Source organism: Sycon ciliatum, chromosome 1 (assembly GCF_964019385.1).
Source record: "Sycon ciliatum chromosome 1, ocSycCili1.1, whole genome shotgun sequence".
Lineage (NCBI taxonomy): Eukaryota > Metazoa > Porifera > Calcarea > Leucosolenida > Sycettidae > Sycon > Sycon ciliatum.
Window position 1 is genome coordinate 15,729,173 of NC_088643.1, and position 18,162 is coordinate 15,747,334.

Here is an 18,162-nt window from a genome sequence, read left to right on the forward strand (position 1 = left end):
CTCTGGCGGTGCTGGTCAGCTTGAGGACGACTACGATGGTGACAGTTCCGACGGTGGACAGGGAAAATAAATATTCAAATCCAATGACATTGAGGTAAAATGTATGTTCCATGACAGTGTGCCTGCTGCCGTATCGTGAGTCGGTGGTCTCCCCGAGAGGCTGCTGTGCCTCGGACTGAGTAAGAATATCTGGGCTGCTGGCTGCAGATGCGCGGACATGATGTGAATGTCGATGCTATGAACAAGATGAGCTCGTTGAGCTGTTGACTATTTCAAAATCGCGTGCGGCACCTCTGGAAGAATGCTGTTGAGTGGCCTGTGGACCAAATCAAGACTCACCACCATCACTAAGGCACATTCAGAGAATAATGCAAGAGATTTGGACCTTTGAAACTCTGCAATTTCTCATTTGATTTTTGTGATGTTGTGGTTTGTCCAGTGGTTTGTCCCGTGTTTCGTCCAGTGTTTGGTCCAGTGTTTTTGTGCAGTGTTTTTGTGCAGTGTTTTGTCCAGTGTTTCGTCCAGTGTTTGGTCCAGTGTTTTTGTCCAGTGTTTTGTCCAGTGTTTGGTCCAGTTTTTTTTTTAGTGTTTGGTCCAGTGCGTGTGTGCTCCAGCAATGCTTGTTCTCCAAGCTGGTATCTTCCTATTGCTGCTGCTGCTCTCAAGAAATGCTTCATGTAAATAAAAAATAATAATAATAATCAGTTGCCTGGTTTCTATGCAACTAACTCACTCACATGTGCAAGGAGAGGGGAGAAGGAGGCTGCTCGTGCAGCAGAGTCATATGCCTGTGGCCCACACACCTGGTGCACAACCACAATAAAAAATAAAAATAAAGTAAATTATCGTGTCCGTTCCCGAAGGGAACTCACGACGGCCGCTAACACCCGATAAACCCTAGCGGCAGATGCAGCGCCTAATGGTGGAGATCAGTGGATAAGTCTCACAACCACTGGCACAAGTGCCGAAAACGACCCCATTAGCTGCATCCATGTACCCCTCGTGCCTGGCCACAAGTTCCCAGTTGACTGTGGGTAGCAGCACGGCTGGAAAAACCGCTCCCAGGCAGGACTTGAACCAGGTACCTCTCGTATCTCAATCATGGTCTTTGACCAACCCACTGTGCCTGCCTGGTCACAACCACAATACAGATCGGATATGTTACGCGTACATACATTAAAAGTTTTTAAATGATTATCATGTCAATATACATTGTGGTCATAATGTGTTCGCATTTTTGGCAAGTTTCAGCAACAGCCCCAAAGTCTGCTCTGTGAGCCATGTAAGGATGCGTTCTTATATTCTCTAACTTCTCGGAAAAGAAGAAAAGAGAAGTCGGAGAAAGTGGTATAATGCAAGAACGGGTCTCCAAGAATTCGGAGATATTTTTCACATGTGAAGCAATATGAAGCGCCAAAGGGGCCGTGATCTTCAGTGCCATGAATGTAGTACGCATTGTGCGTATGCAAAAAGGGAAATGCGTACACTCGTGATCAACACATCCGTTTAGCTGTAGTTCGCATGCGCTGATCCCAAACCGCGGGAATCTCCAAGTTTCAACCACCTCTGGAGCTTGGAGAGCTTTGGAGAGCCTCTTAAATTCGGAGAGGATATAAGAACAGCTCTCGAACTTTTCCGAGAGTCTCCAAATTTTCCGAGAGGATTTAAGAACGCACCCTAAGAAATTTGTTATCACATGGTTGGTGTGGGCCTTGTTGAATATTATCACTCCTTTAGTATTGACTCCCATTGATTATCGTCATACCATAAAAACAGTTCATAATAACAGTTCATAAAAACAGCTTTTTAGGATCGGACCCAGTCTGCATAACCAAGAGAGCTAGCTCCCTTGGATGCTGTTGGAATATGCAAGAATGGGCCTTCCAGATAAGGTCTAACAAGGAGAAGTGGCTAAAGTAATGAAATGAATACCGGTAACCATGGAGACAGACCACACTCTCATTATAGATACTGGTTATAAATGGACCGAATAAGGAAAATGACCTGATAGCCTATGAAGAGTAAAAGAAATTGAACCAATGACAACAAATACTCGTCCTGCACATGAGTTGTCATAGCAACACAAATAACAGCTGTCCACTAATTTTGTTGTTGGAGATTGAGTAGGAGTTTCTACTGGTTGATTCGGGGACCTCGGTTTTTATAATAGTTTTTATTGGTCATAAACCCACGGCCTCCTCATTTATTGTATACATACAATGTATTTAAATAATCTACGTGGAGATAAAAGTTTAATAATACGGAGGATTAGGAAGACGAAATTCGCGTTCGCGTTCGCTCTCCAAGGAAAGTCGAACTCAGTGACGGAATTCGCGTTATGAGAAGGATTAGCACTATAGCAAACAGAATTCGCACATGCATGACGTTGACACGACGTACATTGTGTACAGAGAGTACAGCGTGGTAAATTTATGACTGCCCTGACACGAATCCGCGATTCGTGTTCCGACTACTTTTCCGAACGAAAAATTCAAAAGTTCGCAATCCAGTTCGCTAACTGAAAAATGTTTGCGAACGCGAACGCGAATTTCGTCTTGCTAATCCTCCGTAATAGCTATGAAAAGTATGAATGCCGCAGACATCACCACGCAACATGACAATTTGTTCAAGGTTTGGTTTCGTGTGTTTCCAAAATCGATTTTCACGCTCCGATCATCAGTGGAAATACGGAACTAAAGAGATCAAGGGAAAAAACAAAGGTTAAAAATCCAAAGAAGTGTGACACATGACGGGTAACTTGTGGTAAGTATTACAAAAAGTGAGAACTAAAATAAAGAGTAAGTGTGACAACCGGGCATGAACAGTGTAGAAACAACTCATGAACACGGGGTGCAAACTCACGAAAATAACCTAAGTGCTAAAACATGTTCTTTTTGCTTACACAAATCGGGCTTATGCGTACGAATACAAACAGCTTCAAGGACCTTCAACTGCTGGACATAACGGGCACGACACAGTACAGAGAAGTGGGAATCATCATAAACACTCAAACAATCGGCAATCAGCATGTACAACTTCACATGCTGCCGGACGCAGCAAAAGCGAAGCGCCCGAAGCGGGGAAGACCACGCAAGAACCCGCTCCCTCTACCACCGACACAACCAGAGCAAGTCGAACACACGGTGCAGAGGAAGAGTGGTGGATCACTAAGCCAACCGAATGTGCCTTCTCCACCGTTGCCCTTGCCGCCACCGGAGCCACCACCAGTGCCGTTGGTGGCTGGGGTTGGGGAGGAGTCGGCAACAACCACAGTACCGCCAATCACAGAAATTGATCCCATTTCTTTGACACAGTATCCGGCTGTGCGGACACCGCAGCACCCTCCGGCGCTTGATCCGTGGGTCCAGAGACCACGGAGGTCGACCGCGAATTATTCAACCGAAATATATGCTAGGAATGGCCAAGGCCCACGCGGAGCATCGAAGGAGACCGGAAGCCGAGGGCAAAACGGAACACAATCTCGGGACGTAGATGAGGTAAGGACAGTGGCACGGGACAGACGTAGGAAGGAGAACATGGATGGTATCAGACGACTGACTGGTGGTGAATATGAGTTGGGTGATGATGCGGCGGATGACGAGGATACAGATGACGACGAGGCGGATGACGGCGAGGATACAGATGACGACGAGGCGGGTGATGACGAGGCGGCGGATGACGACGAGGCGGTTGACGATGAGACGGCTGGTGGTGATGGTGATAAAACGGACGAGGAGGAGTCAGGTGGCAGGGAAGGTGATGGAGCTGATGAGGGTGAAATTCGTAAGAAGTCAGCTGTGTACTTGCATTTGTTATCTCGTCCCGATTGTTTGAGTGTTTATGATGATTCCCACTTCTCTGTACTGTGTCGTGCCCGTTATGTCCAGCAGTTGAAGGTCCTTGAAGCTGTTTGTATTCGTACGCATAAGCCCGATTTGTGTAAGTGTTGAATTCGAAACAGGACGACTGACGACATATCCAGACATTACAACGGGAACAGGTAGGTTGGGGGACGACATTTATTATACTAGTAGACGACGAGACAAGAGACCAAGACGAACGAAACGACTACATTGAAGAGTGAGAAAAGAGAGAGAGAGATCAAGTCGGAACGGCAAGATAAAGGGCCTGGGTAGCTATGGCAAATATGGGCGCGCAAGTAGCTACCCAGGCCAACGGAGCAAAAGGAGACAAAAGGTGCGTACGCAAGTGCATGCAGGCCAGCTAGAAAAGGTACGGGAGGAGGTACTTAACATACCACCCCTCCATGAAAAAAAATCCCGCGTCCTCGCGGAGAGAGAAAAAAGAGAGAAAAAGATTTAAAAAAAAATGACTGATGGAGAAAACACACACACACACACACAACGCACGGGCCTCACAAAAGTGTGGACTAAAAAATGCACTACAGATCATTACAACCGTCAACGTTCCTGTACTACTCATACTATAGTGTGTACATTGCCGATAACAACGGGCCCAAACGCCCATTCAAAACATGGCCCAAAAAATAACTATTGGAGTTCGACGAGGGACTTGAATTGTATTCTGATGACTAGTATTTTGCACGGCTAATAGAGCCTAGTTACACTTTAATATACGACATAAATAAGAGAGCGTGGCTCACCATGATCGGACCCCTAATATTAATGAAGGACACCCGCGCGCACACACACTACAAAAAAAATTCACGAAAATAAATTTGACGAAGAAGGAACGCATACAAAAAAAAAAAAAAAAAAAAAGAGAGAAAGGTAGCTGACCTGCATGGCTTGAACGAGAATAGACGAGGTAAGGTTGGCGTAGGAGAGACGAGGTTGATAGAGACGAGACGAGGTTGGCGTAGGAGAGACGAGACTGACATGGACGAGACGAGGTTGACATAGACGAGACGAATGGTGGTTGAGGACGGCTGGGCATGGGATGATCTCAGGGTCGTGGGTCGATCAATAATCGGGCGCCAATGTTGAATTCGAAACAGGACGACTGACGACATATCCAGACATTACAACGGGAACAGGTAGGTTGGGGGACGACATTTATTATACTAGTAGACGACGAGACAAGAGACCAAGACGAACGAAACGACTACATTGAAGAGTGAGAAAAGAGAGAGAGAGATCAAGTCGGAACGGCAAGATAAAGGGCCTGGGTAGCTATGGCAAATATGGGCGCGCAAGTAGCTACCCAGGCTGTTAGGGTAGAAATGCATACATTATGACATGTACATGACTTGATTGCGAGTATTTGCGACTACTAGTACTGTAGTACATGCACGTAAACGTAAGCCTCGTCATAAGCTATAATTAGATCTCCGATGCTTGTAACCTTGTTGTCAGCACTTCTAGAACTAGTACCTCTACCACTTCCTTTTAGTTAGTCAATCACGTCGTTGATTCCGGACTGTTCCATACCTTCCAAGTCATATGCTTGATGACTAATGCTGCTGACTAAATTGCATATCTCACCTTCTAGAATACCTCGCTTAGTCATTATGTTTATGTTACGCAATGCTCATTTCATCTACTGAAGTACCTGTATAGCAATGATGATCTAGGTTTGCCTTCTCCACTATTCTAGAACTTGTAGAAGGATGATTTCGTAATCCTTGTCTTACCAACCTTAGTTCTCTACCTTCGCTATAAAAGCTGCTGCCTTTCTAGTTTCCTAGGGGGATTAGTTTCTTGCCGATTAAGATCAGTTCCTACATCTTAGATTCATGCTAGAGAACTCTTTCTCTCTCTCTCTCTGAATAAGTGTGCAATTCTGTATGATAACCATTATCCATTACTGTACCCTCGTGCTCTGCTGACTGAGCGAAACCGGGACTTAACAAGGCCAACGGAGCAAAAGGAGACAAAAGGTGCGTACGCAAGTGCATGCAGGCCAGCTAGAAAAGGTACGGGAGGAGGTACCTAACATAAGCAAAAAGAACATGTTTTAGCACTTAGGTTATTTTCGTGAGTTTGCACCCCGTGTTCATGAGTTGTTTCTGCACTGTTCATGCCCGGTTGTCACACTTACTCTTTATTTTAGTTCTCACTTTTTGTAATACTTACCACAAGTTACCCGTCATGTGTCACACTTCTTTGGATTTTTAACCTTTGTTTTTTCCCTTGATCTCTTTAGTTCCGTATTTCCACTGATGATCGGAGCGTGAAAATCGATTTTGGAAACACACGAAACCAAACCTTGAACAAATTGTCATGTTGCGTGGTGATGTCTGCGGCATTCATACTTTTCATAGCTATAACAAAGTATTTCACTCCTTTTTAGACTATATTGACTGCTTATATTATATAATAGCAATAAAGAGAACAAATTCTGCTGTCATCGCCACACTACAAAAAAGTCATGAAGGTTTACCAAAATCTCCTCGTCAAATATTCGCTTATATTTACTTTTTACTTTTTTAAGGGGAGGAGGGATCAGTACTAGCTTGTGGATGCATTTTATTTATTTATTTATTTATTTATTTATTCAACATCTCCTGGCCCGTCCGAAGACTGCCAATAAACATGAGATTTGCTGGCCCACTGGGCATGGTGTTGCTCAAAAGTGATACAATTTGTGTAAAATGGATGGTAATGTAGGAGGCGATGGCTACACAGCCAGGGAGTGTGAGAACAGGCTTATTTTTGCCACTAGCTTAGGAGGTGCTGCATCACGTGATGATACTGAAGTTTGGTAGCAGCAGCAAATTGTTCGCGTGGAAACATTTGGGAACAAGTTCTATCCTACTACGATATTTAGTCTGTTGTGCTCGCACCCCCCCCCCCCCCTGACTGTGGTACCTGCGCCCTCTTTTTTACTCTCCATTTTGCACCACTTTTAGCACTTGTGAGCAGTGAAAGATAGAGATCTGATTAACAGTAGCATGTGCTGCAGAGAGTTAAAATGTTTATTCATTATTCGTTCATCACTTTGACTAGCCTGCATCCAGTAGCAACTGACTTACTTCCGTGGCTTTCAGGATCACCCATCGCTATGTCTTCCACATACTCTGGTTTGCTCATAGTGTAAGGCCAGTCTTACAGTACTCTGACGTAATTTCCGTAAATGTATCACCATAGCATCCTCTGCTAGTCAACAATCGTTACATTCCTTTTTCCTCAAAAAATTATTATACTGCTAGCCGTACACATGTCAGAAAGCAGACACGCCTGTTTATGATGCAACTTCGTAATAAAAGTACGACGACAACAACAACATGGGAGAGGCAAGGGAAATGCGAAAAGGGGTAGTGTTGGTGGTGGTGATGGTGGGGTGGCAGGGAAGAGGCAGGTTCGCAATCTTTTTTGCTTTCTGCGGTATCCCAATGCAGAGCAACGACTGCGTACTACACTAATACTAGCCCTTTCCCAAAGATGCCATAATGTTTCGCAACTTTCGCTTTTCGCAACCGTGTCAAAACAAGTGCTAGTTGCTGATATCACATCCATATTTTCAGAAAAAGCTCAAAATACAAGGGGGCTTGTCAACCGACAACCGCTCTATTTAGTTGCAATTCACTTTTAGCGCATGCGTTAGATGAAAATTCTTGTACTAGTGATGTCGAAAAAATTATTTACGTTTCGGGCCAGTCACCCATTGTCAGTACTAGCGCAAAATATCAATAATTGTTTCGACATCACTAATATGAATTCGGATGGTGAGCCAATATAGTTATGGTGAAGAAAGGAAAAGGACAAAATGTTACGAGTTATGACAAACTGTCCACCAACGTAACCAGATCTTATACAGTCAGCAAGTGCGACAAAATGGCACAAAACTGACAAGGAGTACTGAGACATTCGGCGACCTGACACCTAGCTCCAACACTTCTCCAACACTTGTTATTGTACATAACTAGTCCATCATACATGATAGTGGAGATCAGTAGGATGTTGGCGTTTCGGTTTGTCACAATTCGTCTTCGCTTAGCTTCCCCTTCTACTATGTTTATTACATAAACTTGAGCCTCGCAAGTTTGGTGGTCTGTTGCTTTGCGTCGTTGAGTTGTAGTAAGGCCGGTCTGTCCAATAGTCTTACTACAGTCAGTTTCAAAAAGATTAGCAATCCTGGCGATCGCCCGGGGAGTTTGCCGTCTTACCGTATGCGCGCTCGAGAGCTGGCTGGAAAAACTCACTGTGAACTCGAAGAAATAATCCTAAAGCATGAAAAATGACAACTAACTCACGTCGGTACATGTACATCTGGTTTACAACAAACGAGTTCTTCCTCGTATCGAAATGGAGTCAGAGAGGACATGTCGAAAGTGTGGTAAATGTTGTCGAGCGGGATGGGTCCCAATTCGTTTCGTGCCCAATTTCTTTGAGCTGCGATGCAATTTACTCTCGCGATGTGACGAAAACGACATCGACACAGACTCATTCCCAAGGCCATGACTTGGCAAAGCTATCCGTGTGACTTCGGCCGGACATTTTGAGAAAAGCAGACGCCTGTGAAAGCTGATAGAAGACGGCGTTGACTCCTAAATTCAAATAAATTGGCGATCTTGAAATACTAAAATAATTCTCAAAGAGAAATCGATCGATCGATGTGCCGTTGTATTCAACAACACGTAGCTACAGCGCAATGACTTCCGTGTTCACTCACACCGTTTCAGTGTTGTGGGTGTGTTCACATGGCGTGAACCAGTCAAGTGTCAGTAAGTTCGGCAGGAAACGCGAGCTCCAACAACAAGTCGTTTGGCGCAGCCACCTTCTTTGGCTTGTACTTTTTGCACCAGCGTGATCACCAAAACAATGAAAAAAAGTTTGACTTGAAGATAGTTTGGGATTTGAACTCACAACTTCATGGTCAGCAGACAGCATTCATAACCACAAGGCCAAAAAGGAAAGGATAAATCGTGGGTTTTGATAAAAAATCGATACTGACATCCAGGGCAAATTGTAAACCATGAGAAAAGGCCGGAAACCTGGCCGAAATTCTAACTCCTTAACGGCTGGTCCAATTGTTCCGAAACCTTCACAGAACAATTTGCCTTGTCCTAACCAGCCATTCTATGTACTTTGTTGGCCAAATTTCCCTTATCTTCATACTTTTTAAGACCAAAACCTGATTGCTAATCTTTTTGAAATGGACTATAGTTTCGTCATCATCCAGTAACTTTCGGCATTCTTTGTTGCCGTGATGCGTAGCTCATGCTCTTCTTCGTTGCGCTTTCCTTCCCCTCTTTTTTTTTTTTTTTTTTTTCGATAGTGAGGAAAATGTTATCAACTCCAAAGCACGAAAAAGGCCAAAAACTAAACCAAGAACATATGCAATAACATGTTATTTATAAAGACAGGACAAGTGAATAATTAGTCAGTCCATTGTTCATGATGATCTCCGACGGTTACGTCGGCAAGCGAGCCTCCGCCACTGCCAAAGCAGCGTGGGCTCCGCAGGAGGGTGCAAATTTCAAACCAAAATTTAAACGCCTACAACCGCGAATGCACATGATACAGGATTTCAGAAGGCTGAAGGAAATCCTGCATCTAACAAATGCCATAACATGAGAGTAATGCTCACCCCTCTTCTCCGCCAACAGATGAGCAATTCGTTTGTACAGTGCTGTTGATGCTGGACCCATTCCGCCACTGGCTGACATGACCGCCGGAACAAAGGAGGCTTGCTCAACCTGCCTCACCCGCTCTTCATAGTGCCTTCTCTTTTCTTTTTCATGTCGCTGATACACAATAGTATGTGGTGCAGATCGATTTGAGCGTGAGTGAGGATTAAAAACCCGTATATCAATAAGTGTACGCTCAAAACGACTGCCCCACAAACCATTGGCAGCGACATCCAACCGGGCACGGTCTTCCACATTTGCGGTCCGGTAGCGAAGACGCTCCCCCGTCAGCGGTTGCAGCAAGGGCTCGATGGACACACTGGTGCACACCTCGTCCAGCAGCCGGGCCGTGACGTCCCGAATACCATTGTGTCTAATGGAGGGAAACCCTCCATAGGGGCACGACAGGGAATGCGCGACAGTTGCCTCTTGGCCGCAAGAGCAGTGTGACGGTACCCTGGCCGGTGTCCATCCGTAACGGAGGCAGAGTCCGTCCCAAAACTCTCCCTTTGTTAAATTAAAATGATATTTCTTAAGTGGACGGCACGTCAGCCAGCTCGACGACCCTTTCTCCTTCGCGACGTCTATGACATGTCGTAGCGACTCCGACGCACTGCCCGATATCGCGTCGAATTCCAGTTTCTGATGACGTCGAGAAGATGCCTTGGCGTCTCTCTTGGCCGATCTGATTAACACTACCGAGTCACCGATGGAGCCATCCCCTGACAAGATTCTCCGAGACAAAGGGTTGGTCATCCGAACCGACGAGTCGTATTGTTGGCATAGGGACACAGGGTTAATCAAACCGAGCCCACCCAGACGACACGGCAAAGCCATAAGCCGTCGGAGGGTGTCGCCTGGGGGTGCACGGCAAGTTAAGGCGGGAATCAGTTCAGACTTCACAATGTCCTCCAGCGGTTGGAACATGGGTTCGGGTACCTTCATGGTACGACAGAGGAACGCCCATCTACCCCTGAGGCCCGTCACATACGCAGAATACGCAGCCTGCGGCTGGGTTTGTGCAAATACTGCTAGCTTCTTCAGTTCCCCCATCCATTCGTCCACCTTTGTTTTGATATAGCTTTGAAGAAAGCTGTCCCTTCCGATTGCTGCGCCAAGATATCGTGATCCCTCGTCCGTTATCATTACACCAGTGTCTCGAAACAATTCAGTCGCCTCCTGGTAACACCTTTCCTTGACGACAAGGACCGATTTCTTTGGGTTTACGTAATATCCATATGCCGGTCCTCTCTTGTCCATTATGTCCCACCATAGACGGAGTCTGCGAAGACGAGCAGCAGCGGATGAATCGTCCGCGAACCATGACTGCACCGCACCCGCCTCATCCGCCAAACGTATCAAGGGCATTATTCCCAACGCGTACATGTACATTGCAAGGGGATCACCCTGTGTTGTCCCTTCTTGCGACAGGATACTTTCACCGTCCACGTAGAGATGAGCTGGATCACGGTAGGTATTAATAAGAACGGTAGCAAGTGATGGACACAAGTGCCGAACATTTCTTAAGCAAGTCTGTCGATTTAGTCTGTTGAACGCATTACTTGCATCCGCCATCAGAATTCCTTCGGTGTCATCCAGCTCAAAGGCCTGCTGCATCGCATGTATTCCCGCCTCTATACCGCAATCCTGGCCAGCGCATAGCTGTATACACCCAACCGCCTCCTGAACGGCTTGGCCTACGACGGAGAGGATGGCCTTGCTTATAATGCGTCGAGCGACCTCACCTATTCCAATCGGCCGGACACCGGGTTGCTTGTCCAACGCTATCAATCTGCACGCAGTGAAAGCCGACAAAGATGCTGGGTGCACGTACGTGGAGGCTAAACGCCTTGCACGCGATGCTAGTGCATCGCAAAGGCCCTGGGAGGCGTCAGAGAAACTAGCGCAAAAATGCCTCCAGTTCTCGGCGTCAACACCACTCGGCCCCGCAGCACCCTGCGTACCGAGCGCTGCACTCTTAATCGACTGACGTCCAAGGCTGCTGAAATAGATCGGATGAGGTGGAGCAGGTGGATCACCACCAATAACGGCGTCCTCGCTCATCGGCTCTGCGGGTGGATGTTTGTCTTTCAGGATATCCCGGACAGTGCGTCCGTCAATCTCGTCGTCCAACTGATGCACGCCTCCATCATCACCGCTTGTCAAGCCACGGAGCGCCTTGCCCACTTTGCCCGCGGTGACATAATCTGCAAAACGCCTAGCAGGGTCAACCGACGGACCCACTGAATCACGTTTATGTTTGTTCTTGGACGATAGAAGAGAGGTCTGTATGGTGTCCGCTTCCCGTTGCAGCTCTGCAAAATCTCCCTTCGACCACTGGTCCATGCGGCGCTCAAGTATTTTACCATATTTATTATTGTCACAGTCCGGCTTCTGCAGCATTAGCATCTGGTAGACGGCTGCAATCTTGAGTGCGATCATTTCATACGATCCCCCATCTCCGAAGCAGGAATAGCCCCTCTTGGACCTTTCCGAACCTGAGCCTTCCAAGTAGGAAGGTTGTTGGTTTGCGCCTTGGAGAAGTGTTGGAGCTAGGTGTCAGGTCGTCGAATGTCTCAGTACTCCTTGTTAGTTTTGTGCCATTTTGTCGCACTTGCTGACTGTATAAGATCTGGTTACGTTGGTGGACAGTTTGTCATAACTCGTGATATTTTGTCCTTTTTCCTTTCTTCATCATAACATCACTAATACAAGAATTTTCATCCAGTGCATGCGCCGAAAGTGAATTGCAACTAACTAGAGCGGTTGTTAGCTAAAAAACCGTTAACCCCCTTTCATTTACCACTTTCTGAACAATAGCTCAAAAGTAGTAGTGTAACGTTAGTATAGTATAGTATAGTATTTATTCATATTTCTCTAGGGAAGTCCCCACAGACCTATGGTCTCCTTACGGGGTACCCTAGCCAATCTAGGATTGCGATACAAAATTGACTCGGTGAAGCAGCAAGGCGGACCGATGCCGGAACTGAGTTCCAGCGGTCAGCAGCTAAATAAGAAAGAGAGGAATAACCAAATCGAGAGGAGGCTCGTGGCAGCACAAGTCCAAGCGAGACTTGAGACCTTGAGCAGCTGCGGCTGCGTGCCTCAGAATTGGCACGAAGGCAGAAAAGGCGGCACAGAAGAATGAACGCAACTTAAAATTGATAGGAAAAAATGTTTCAGAGCAGACCCGCTCTCTTCCCATTCACTCTGCAAACTCGAAATCGTTTGTCAATCAATTATTACGTTCGGCAAAATTGCCCACATCAGGTACATGTATAATAATCTTTACTTATAAAGAAGAGGCACCTGTGACGTGTGTCTGTGTGTCACGCTCAGGCCATCCTGCGGAGCAGCGCTGCCCTGAGCACGCGAAGCGTGCGAACAGTGTAGCTAGCGGCCGCAGAAGCACTGACTGTGTGACTGAGCACGCGAAGCGTGCGAATCGTGTAGCTAGCGGAAGCAGCCACAGAAGCACTGAGCACGCGAAGCGTGCGAATCGTGTAGCCACCACCACGTGCTGAGCACGCGAAGCGTGCGAACAGCGTAGGTAGCAGACACGATCAGTACGAGTAGCAGTAGCAGCCGGGCGCAGAAGCACTGAGCACGCGAAGCGTGCGAATCATGTAGCCACCTAGCCTAGCCTAGGCCATAGGTATAGGTAGCACTAGCAGCCGCACAAGCGCTGCGGACCACGTGAACCGTTCTCTGCAAATAGGCCTTGACGGATTAGGCCACACTGAAGAAGGTCTGTGGTTCGACTCACCCGACCGACCGTACATTTTTCAGCCCGACCGTAACTTTTTTTCGGCGGGCTGTCGTACCCGTGTGACTGACGTACGTGGACTGAACACGTCCACGTACGTCTACGTGCTGTGCAGCGTGAGTCTGCGGACGCAGGCGCTAGGCGGCTCCTTCCGGGCTTTTGGACTTGACTTGTAGTTGTACTGCAGTGCAGTGCAGTGAGTGGTACGACTGCTGCCTTGTGCTGGTACTGTAGTAGAGTCTACTCGATACGACCACCGGCAAACTGGCGAGACTTATTTTGAAGTGACCGTCCGGTTGAGAGTGATTGCCTCGTTCCAGATTAAGGACGGCCTTCTGTTTTGGGATGAATGCTGCTACTCACCGACTTACAATCTGTGTCCTTAATGCTCGCTCCATAGCAAACAAGTCTGGCGAACTCATTCAAATCTGTGAAGATCACACACCCAGCGTAGTATGCATCACAGAGACCTGGCTAACTCCCACACAAGCTTTCCACGTGCCACACTATGAATGCTTCCGTCGAGACCGACCTGTTTTAGAAAATAGACAGAACCGTGACCCACACAGGGGGTATGGAGGAGTTCTAATCTTAGTTCGTGAAGGTCTGTGCACTTCCATTGATCAGCTACCGGATTTTCAGCAACCGGGCTTGGAAGCGCTAGCACTTCGGCTTACACTCGCTGAACATAAGCTTGTCTCACCTTCTGACCTGCCAACAACCCACCTAACAGTAGCCTGTATCTACCGTGCTCCTTCCCCGTCGACGGATGACTTCTCGACTTTTCTCGACCGCCTCCAAATAGCCCTGCAATCAACACAAAGGAAGCCCGAAGCCCTTGTGATATCAGGCGACTTCAACTGTAGGTATTCCGGCTGGTGCTCAACTGACCAAACGGATGCACAGGGTCTGAGTCTTGACAACCTCTTCTCATGCTATAATTTGACCCAATCGGTAACCCTTCCCACCCACCTCCGCTCGAATGGACTTGGCAGCTGTCTAGACCTTATCGCGAGCAACATCCCTAACCAACTCAACCACATTCAACACCTGGCTCCTCTTGGCGCATCAGACCATGCCGTCCTGCTGGCTGAGTTCTCCTCCTCAAAGTCTTCCCCCACAGCAGCCAGCACCTGCCGTAGCCCACCATCTACACAAAAATACAATGTCCTGAGTGCCACGGATAACATGTGGAATGCCATGAATGTTTTTCTCGCAGCTGTACCCTGGTCTCAGGTCCTTGCCTCCCACTGCATCGACACGGCTGTCTCCGCATTCACTGACATCCTTGAAGGTGCCTTGGACCTATATATAGGAAGATCCTCACCTCCTCGTCGGAAATCACGCCACAAACCCTGCCCCTGGATGACTCCGTCACTGAAAGCAGCTATTAAAGTCAAGAGCGATCTCTACAGCATCTACCGGAAATACCCATCCCCTACAAATTTCAACAAATACAAACACCAACGTAACTATGTAAAATGCCTTTCCAGATCCTGCCATCGCTGCTACATCCGCAACCTCCGTGCCACGATATCTCCCACAAACCCTCGCCTCCCATCCCTCCCTGTGCTCATTCGTCAACTGCGAAATCCTACCAGCGCCCGGGTTATACCTTCGAAGATGGTGGGCCCCAATGGTCGAACAAGCACCTCTCCGGCATCCATTGGTAACTTATTGAACCGCCACTTCGTTAGTGCTGGCTTACAGGTTGACCCCGATGCTCCTATTCCCACTATTTCCTCTCTACCTCCACCAGCAACTACATTGCACTCCCTGATCATCACCTCATCGACTGTTCACAAGTATATTGCAAGACTGCCTCTGAACAAATCCCCCGGAGCTGATAGGATCACCAATGAGATCCTCAGGAAACTGAGCTACTCAATTGCCCGCCCACTCTCCATTCTTTTTAACCTTTCCCTCTCCTCCGGCACATTCCCGTCACGATGGAAGTCAGCCACTGTCATTCCAGTGTACAAAAATAAAGGCGACAAGAACAACCCGTCTAATTACCGACCAATCTCCCTCCTGTCCTGCGTCTCCAAACTGCTAGAGAGAATAGTGTACGACCGCTTGTACGACCATATCTCCCCTCTTCTTCACCCCGCACAATCTGGCTTCCGTCGTAAGGACAACACATCCCTGCAATTATCCCGCATAATCCAAGACCTCTGCTCCCTAAAAGACCAGCGGCAGGTCTCCTGCATCTGTTTCTTCGACCTCTCCAAGGCCTTCGACACCGTGTGGCACAAGGGCCTGATCGCCAAACTTCGTGCCCATGGTGTCTCCGGCTCCCTACTCGCCTGGATAACTAGCTACCTCTTGGACCGAAATCAGTGCGTCACAGTAAATGGAACCTTATCTGACCCCGAGTCTGTGACATCCGGAGTGCCCCAGGGCTCCATTTTAGGTCCCCTGCTCTTCCTCACATACGTTAATGACCTCCCCTATTCAATTCCCAATATTTCTTTGTTTGCAGATGATACCACTGTCCTTGCTTCCTCCCCATCTCACGCCACCCTGTACCCCAAAGTTCAGACCTGTATCAACGACATTGTTCACTGGATGAGCACTTGGTACCTTAAGCCAAATGTGACCAAAACCGAGCTCCTCCTGTTTCCCCCTCCCACAGATCCAGTGCCCATCTTCCACTTTCCCGATGATCCCGGTCACCCTATCTCTGTAGCGCCCCACCATAAACACCTTGGCATTGTCATAGATTCCGCCCTCTCCTGGTCTCACCATGCTGATCATGTGTCGTCCAAAGTATGCCGATCTGTCGGCATAATGTCAAGTCACTTGTCCCATTTGCCCAAAAATTGCCGGATTAATTTTTATAAATCATACATTCTTCCCCTCTTCACGTACGGCTTCCCTGCCTGGTCCACCATTAACAAAACCCACATAGGTAAATTAGAAGTTCTCCATCGCCGTATACTGCGAATCATATTCCGTACTGATCGTTATACCTCAAATCTAGACTTGTATGCTGCTGCATCCACTACCACTCTGCAACATTACCTTGATGCTTCCAAGTGCACCCTGGCGCATTCAATTTTCCTTGACCAGCACCCTGCTCATTTACAGTCCCTTAATTGGTTCAATTCAGGTGGCACTACCCGAAGCTGCGTTCGTCTCCCCCTAGCTAGGTCTACCCTATTCGTAAATTCCCCTTTCTTTTCCTCCTACTCCACGTGGCTCCAACTGCCTCCCAGTGTTAGACAAGCTCCAGATATGCCCAAATTCCGTACCCTCGTCAGACAGCACTTCAGTATCTCCCAGTAAACAAAGTCACAGTCACCACTTCCGCTGCATAGCTCGCTGAGCATCCCATTGCTTTGTAAGTTGCTAATCCCTTCCCACTTTGTGTACGTGCTCTTAATTTTCTTTTTTCTCTTCTTCCGTGGTTGGTCTCACCCTCTCCTCAACTCAATTGGCTGTCTTGACATGCCACGAGGTGCAGAAATAAATAAATAAATAAATAAATGAAGGACAGACGAGATTGCACTTTCGTCGTGTAATGGGAACGATATTTCACCTGTACCGGTAAGTTGCTGCTCCATGTGTGCAAGCACAGGAAGCGTCGATGGAAAAAGCCCATGTATTCGTGCACGCCGACACCAAACTAGCAATACATGTACCGGTACATTGTACAATTTGTACTTCGAAGTAGTTCCCGAACTTACTTTCAACTCGCATCGTTCTTCATTTGCTTGATGATTTGGACAGTCAGAGTCACCGCTTGAAGTTATTCTCTTCTCGTTCCAGAGCTACACAATGTTTCAAAGTATTAGCCAGTGATCCCTTTATACAACATGTATGGCATAACACTGCGTAATAATGCCGATGTACTGGGTGTCTAAAGGCAGTACAGTGTATTTACATGTACTAAAAAATATATTTAAAAAAAAAAATCCGCCCGCCCGCCCGTAAAAAAAATGTCCATGTTAGTCGAACCACACACCTTCTTTAGTTTGGCCTTATGCTAATATTTTCGTGAAATTATGCTTTTCGCATTAATGCATTGCTGAAAAAATTGCAGAATTATGCAATTTTTATGCTAAAAGTTATCATATTATGCCGCATTATGCTCACATATGCTGCTAATATTGTGATGGTTCTGTGCAAAATAACAGGGGAATTTTTGTAGAGGGCGTTGTACTGTAGATCTACATGTAGTAGCAAAAGTTCAACGGGGTCAACGCACCGTCCGACCTAGCTACGACCGTAACTGATAGGAGTGGACTGGACATGTTATCAAGGGAGTCGTAAACCTACGACTTATTATTATTATTATTAGACACAATCTCATAGCATGTGACAAGCATAGCTAATGCAGGGACAGAATCCCCTGAGACAAGGGCGTTGAGCCAGCCACGGCAATAGTAAGCTAGGAAAACAAAGCAAATATGAATTAAAGCAGAAAATGAATGGAAAATTACAAAGAAAAACAATTAACGGAAGTGAGCACTATCAAAATTCGTGCATCACCCAGGTATTCGAGAATGTTCTTCGATGATAATTATTGCGTCTAGTTCAGTTGTGATAGTAGATCTTTAAACTGACCAATAGAAGAACAAGTTTTCAGACCGTATGGTAATGATAACCAATGAGAGTAGCCGGAAAACAAAGGGGACTTTAGATACTGGGCTGACTTAACAAGAGGCAGGGTGAGCGCGTTACGGGTTGAGCTTGTCGAAAACCAATTGTACTTCATCATGTGTGAAGGGGTTTTATGAAGAAATATCTTATGAACCAGTGTACAGAGATGGTGCTAATGACGAACGGAGAGAGGAGAAGTGTGTGCAAGTCGATAAAGGGCATCCGAAGGAAAACATCG

At 46.9% G+C, this 18,162-nt stretch overlaps 1 protein-coding gene across 2 annotated transcripts in view; it reads left to right on the top strand.

The window, feature by feature from the left end:
* LOC135815037 (putative uncharacterized protein DDB_G0271606) overlaps nt 1–732 on the top strand; it is a 44,560-nt gene extending 43,828 nt beyond the window's left edge. For both annotated transcript variants that reach the window (XM_065328266.1, XM_065328274.1), the window contains exon 17: nt 1–732. This exon is cut by the window's left edge and continues 79 nt beyond it. In XM_065328266.1, the coding sequence (XP_065184338.1) occupies nt 1–70 (70 nt within the window). In that variant the 3' untranslated portion in view covers nt 71–732.
* The last annotated feature ends 17,430 nt before the right edge of the window (nt 733–18,162 follow it).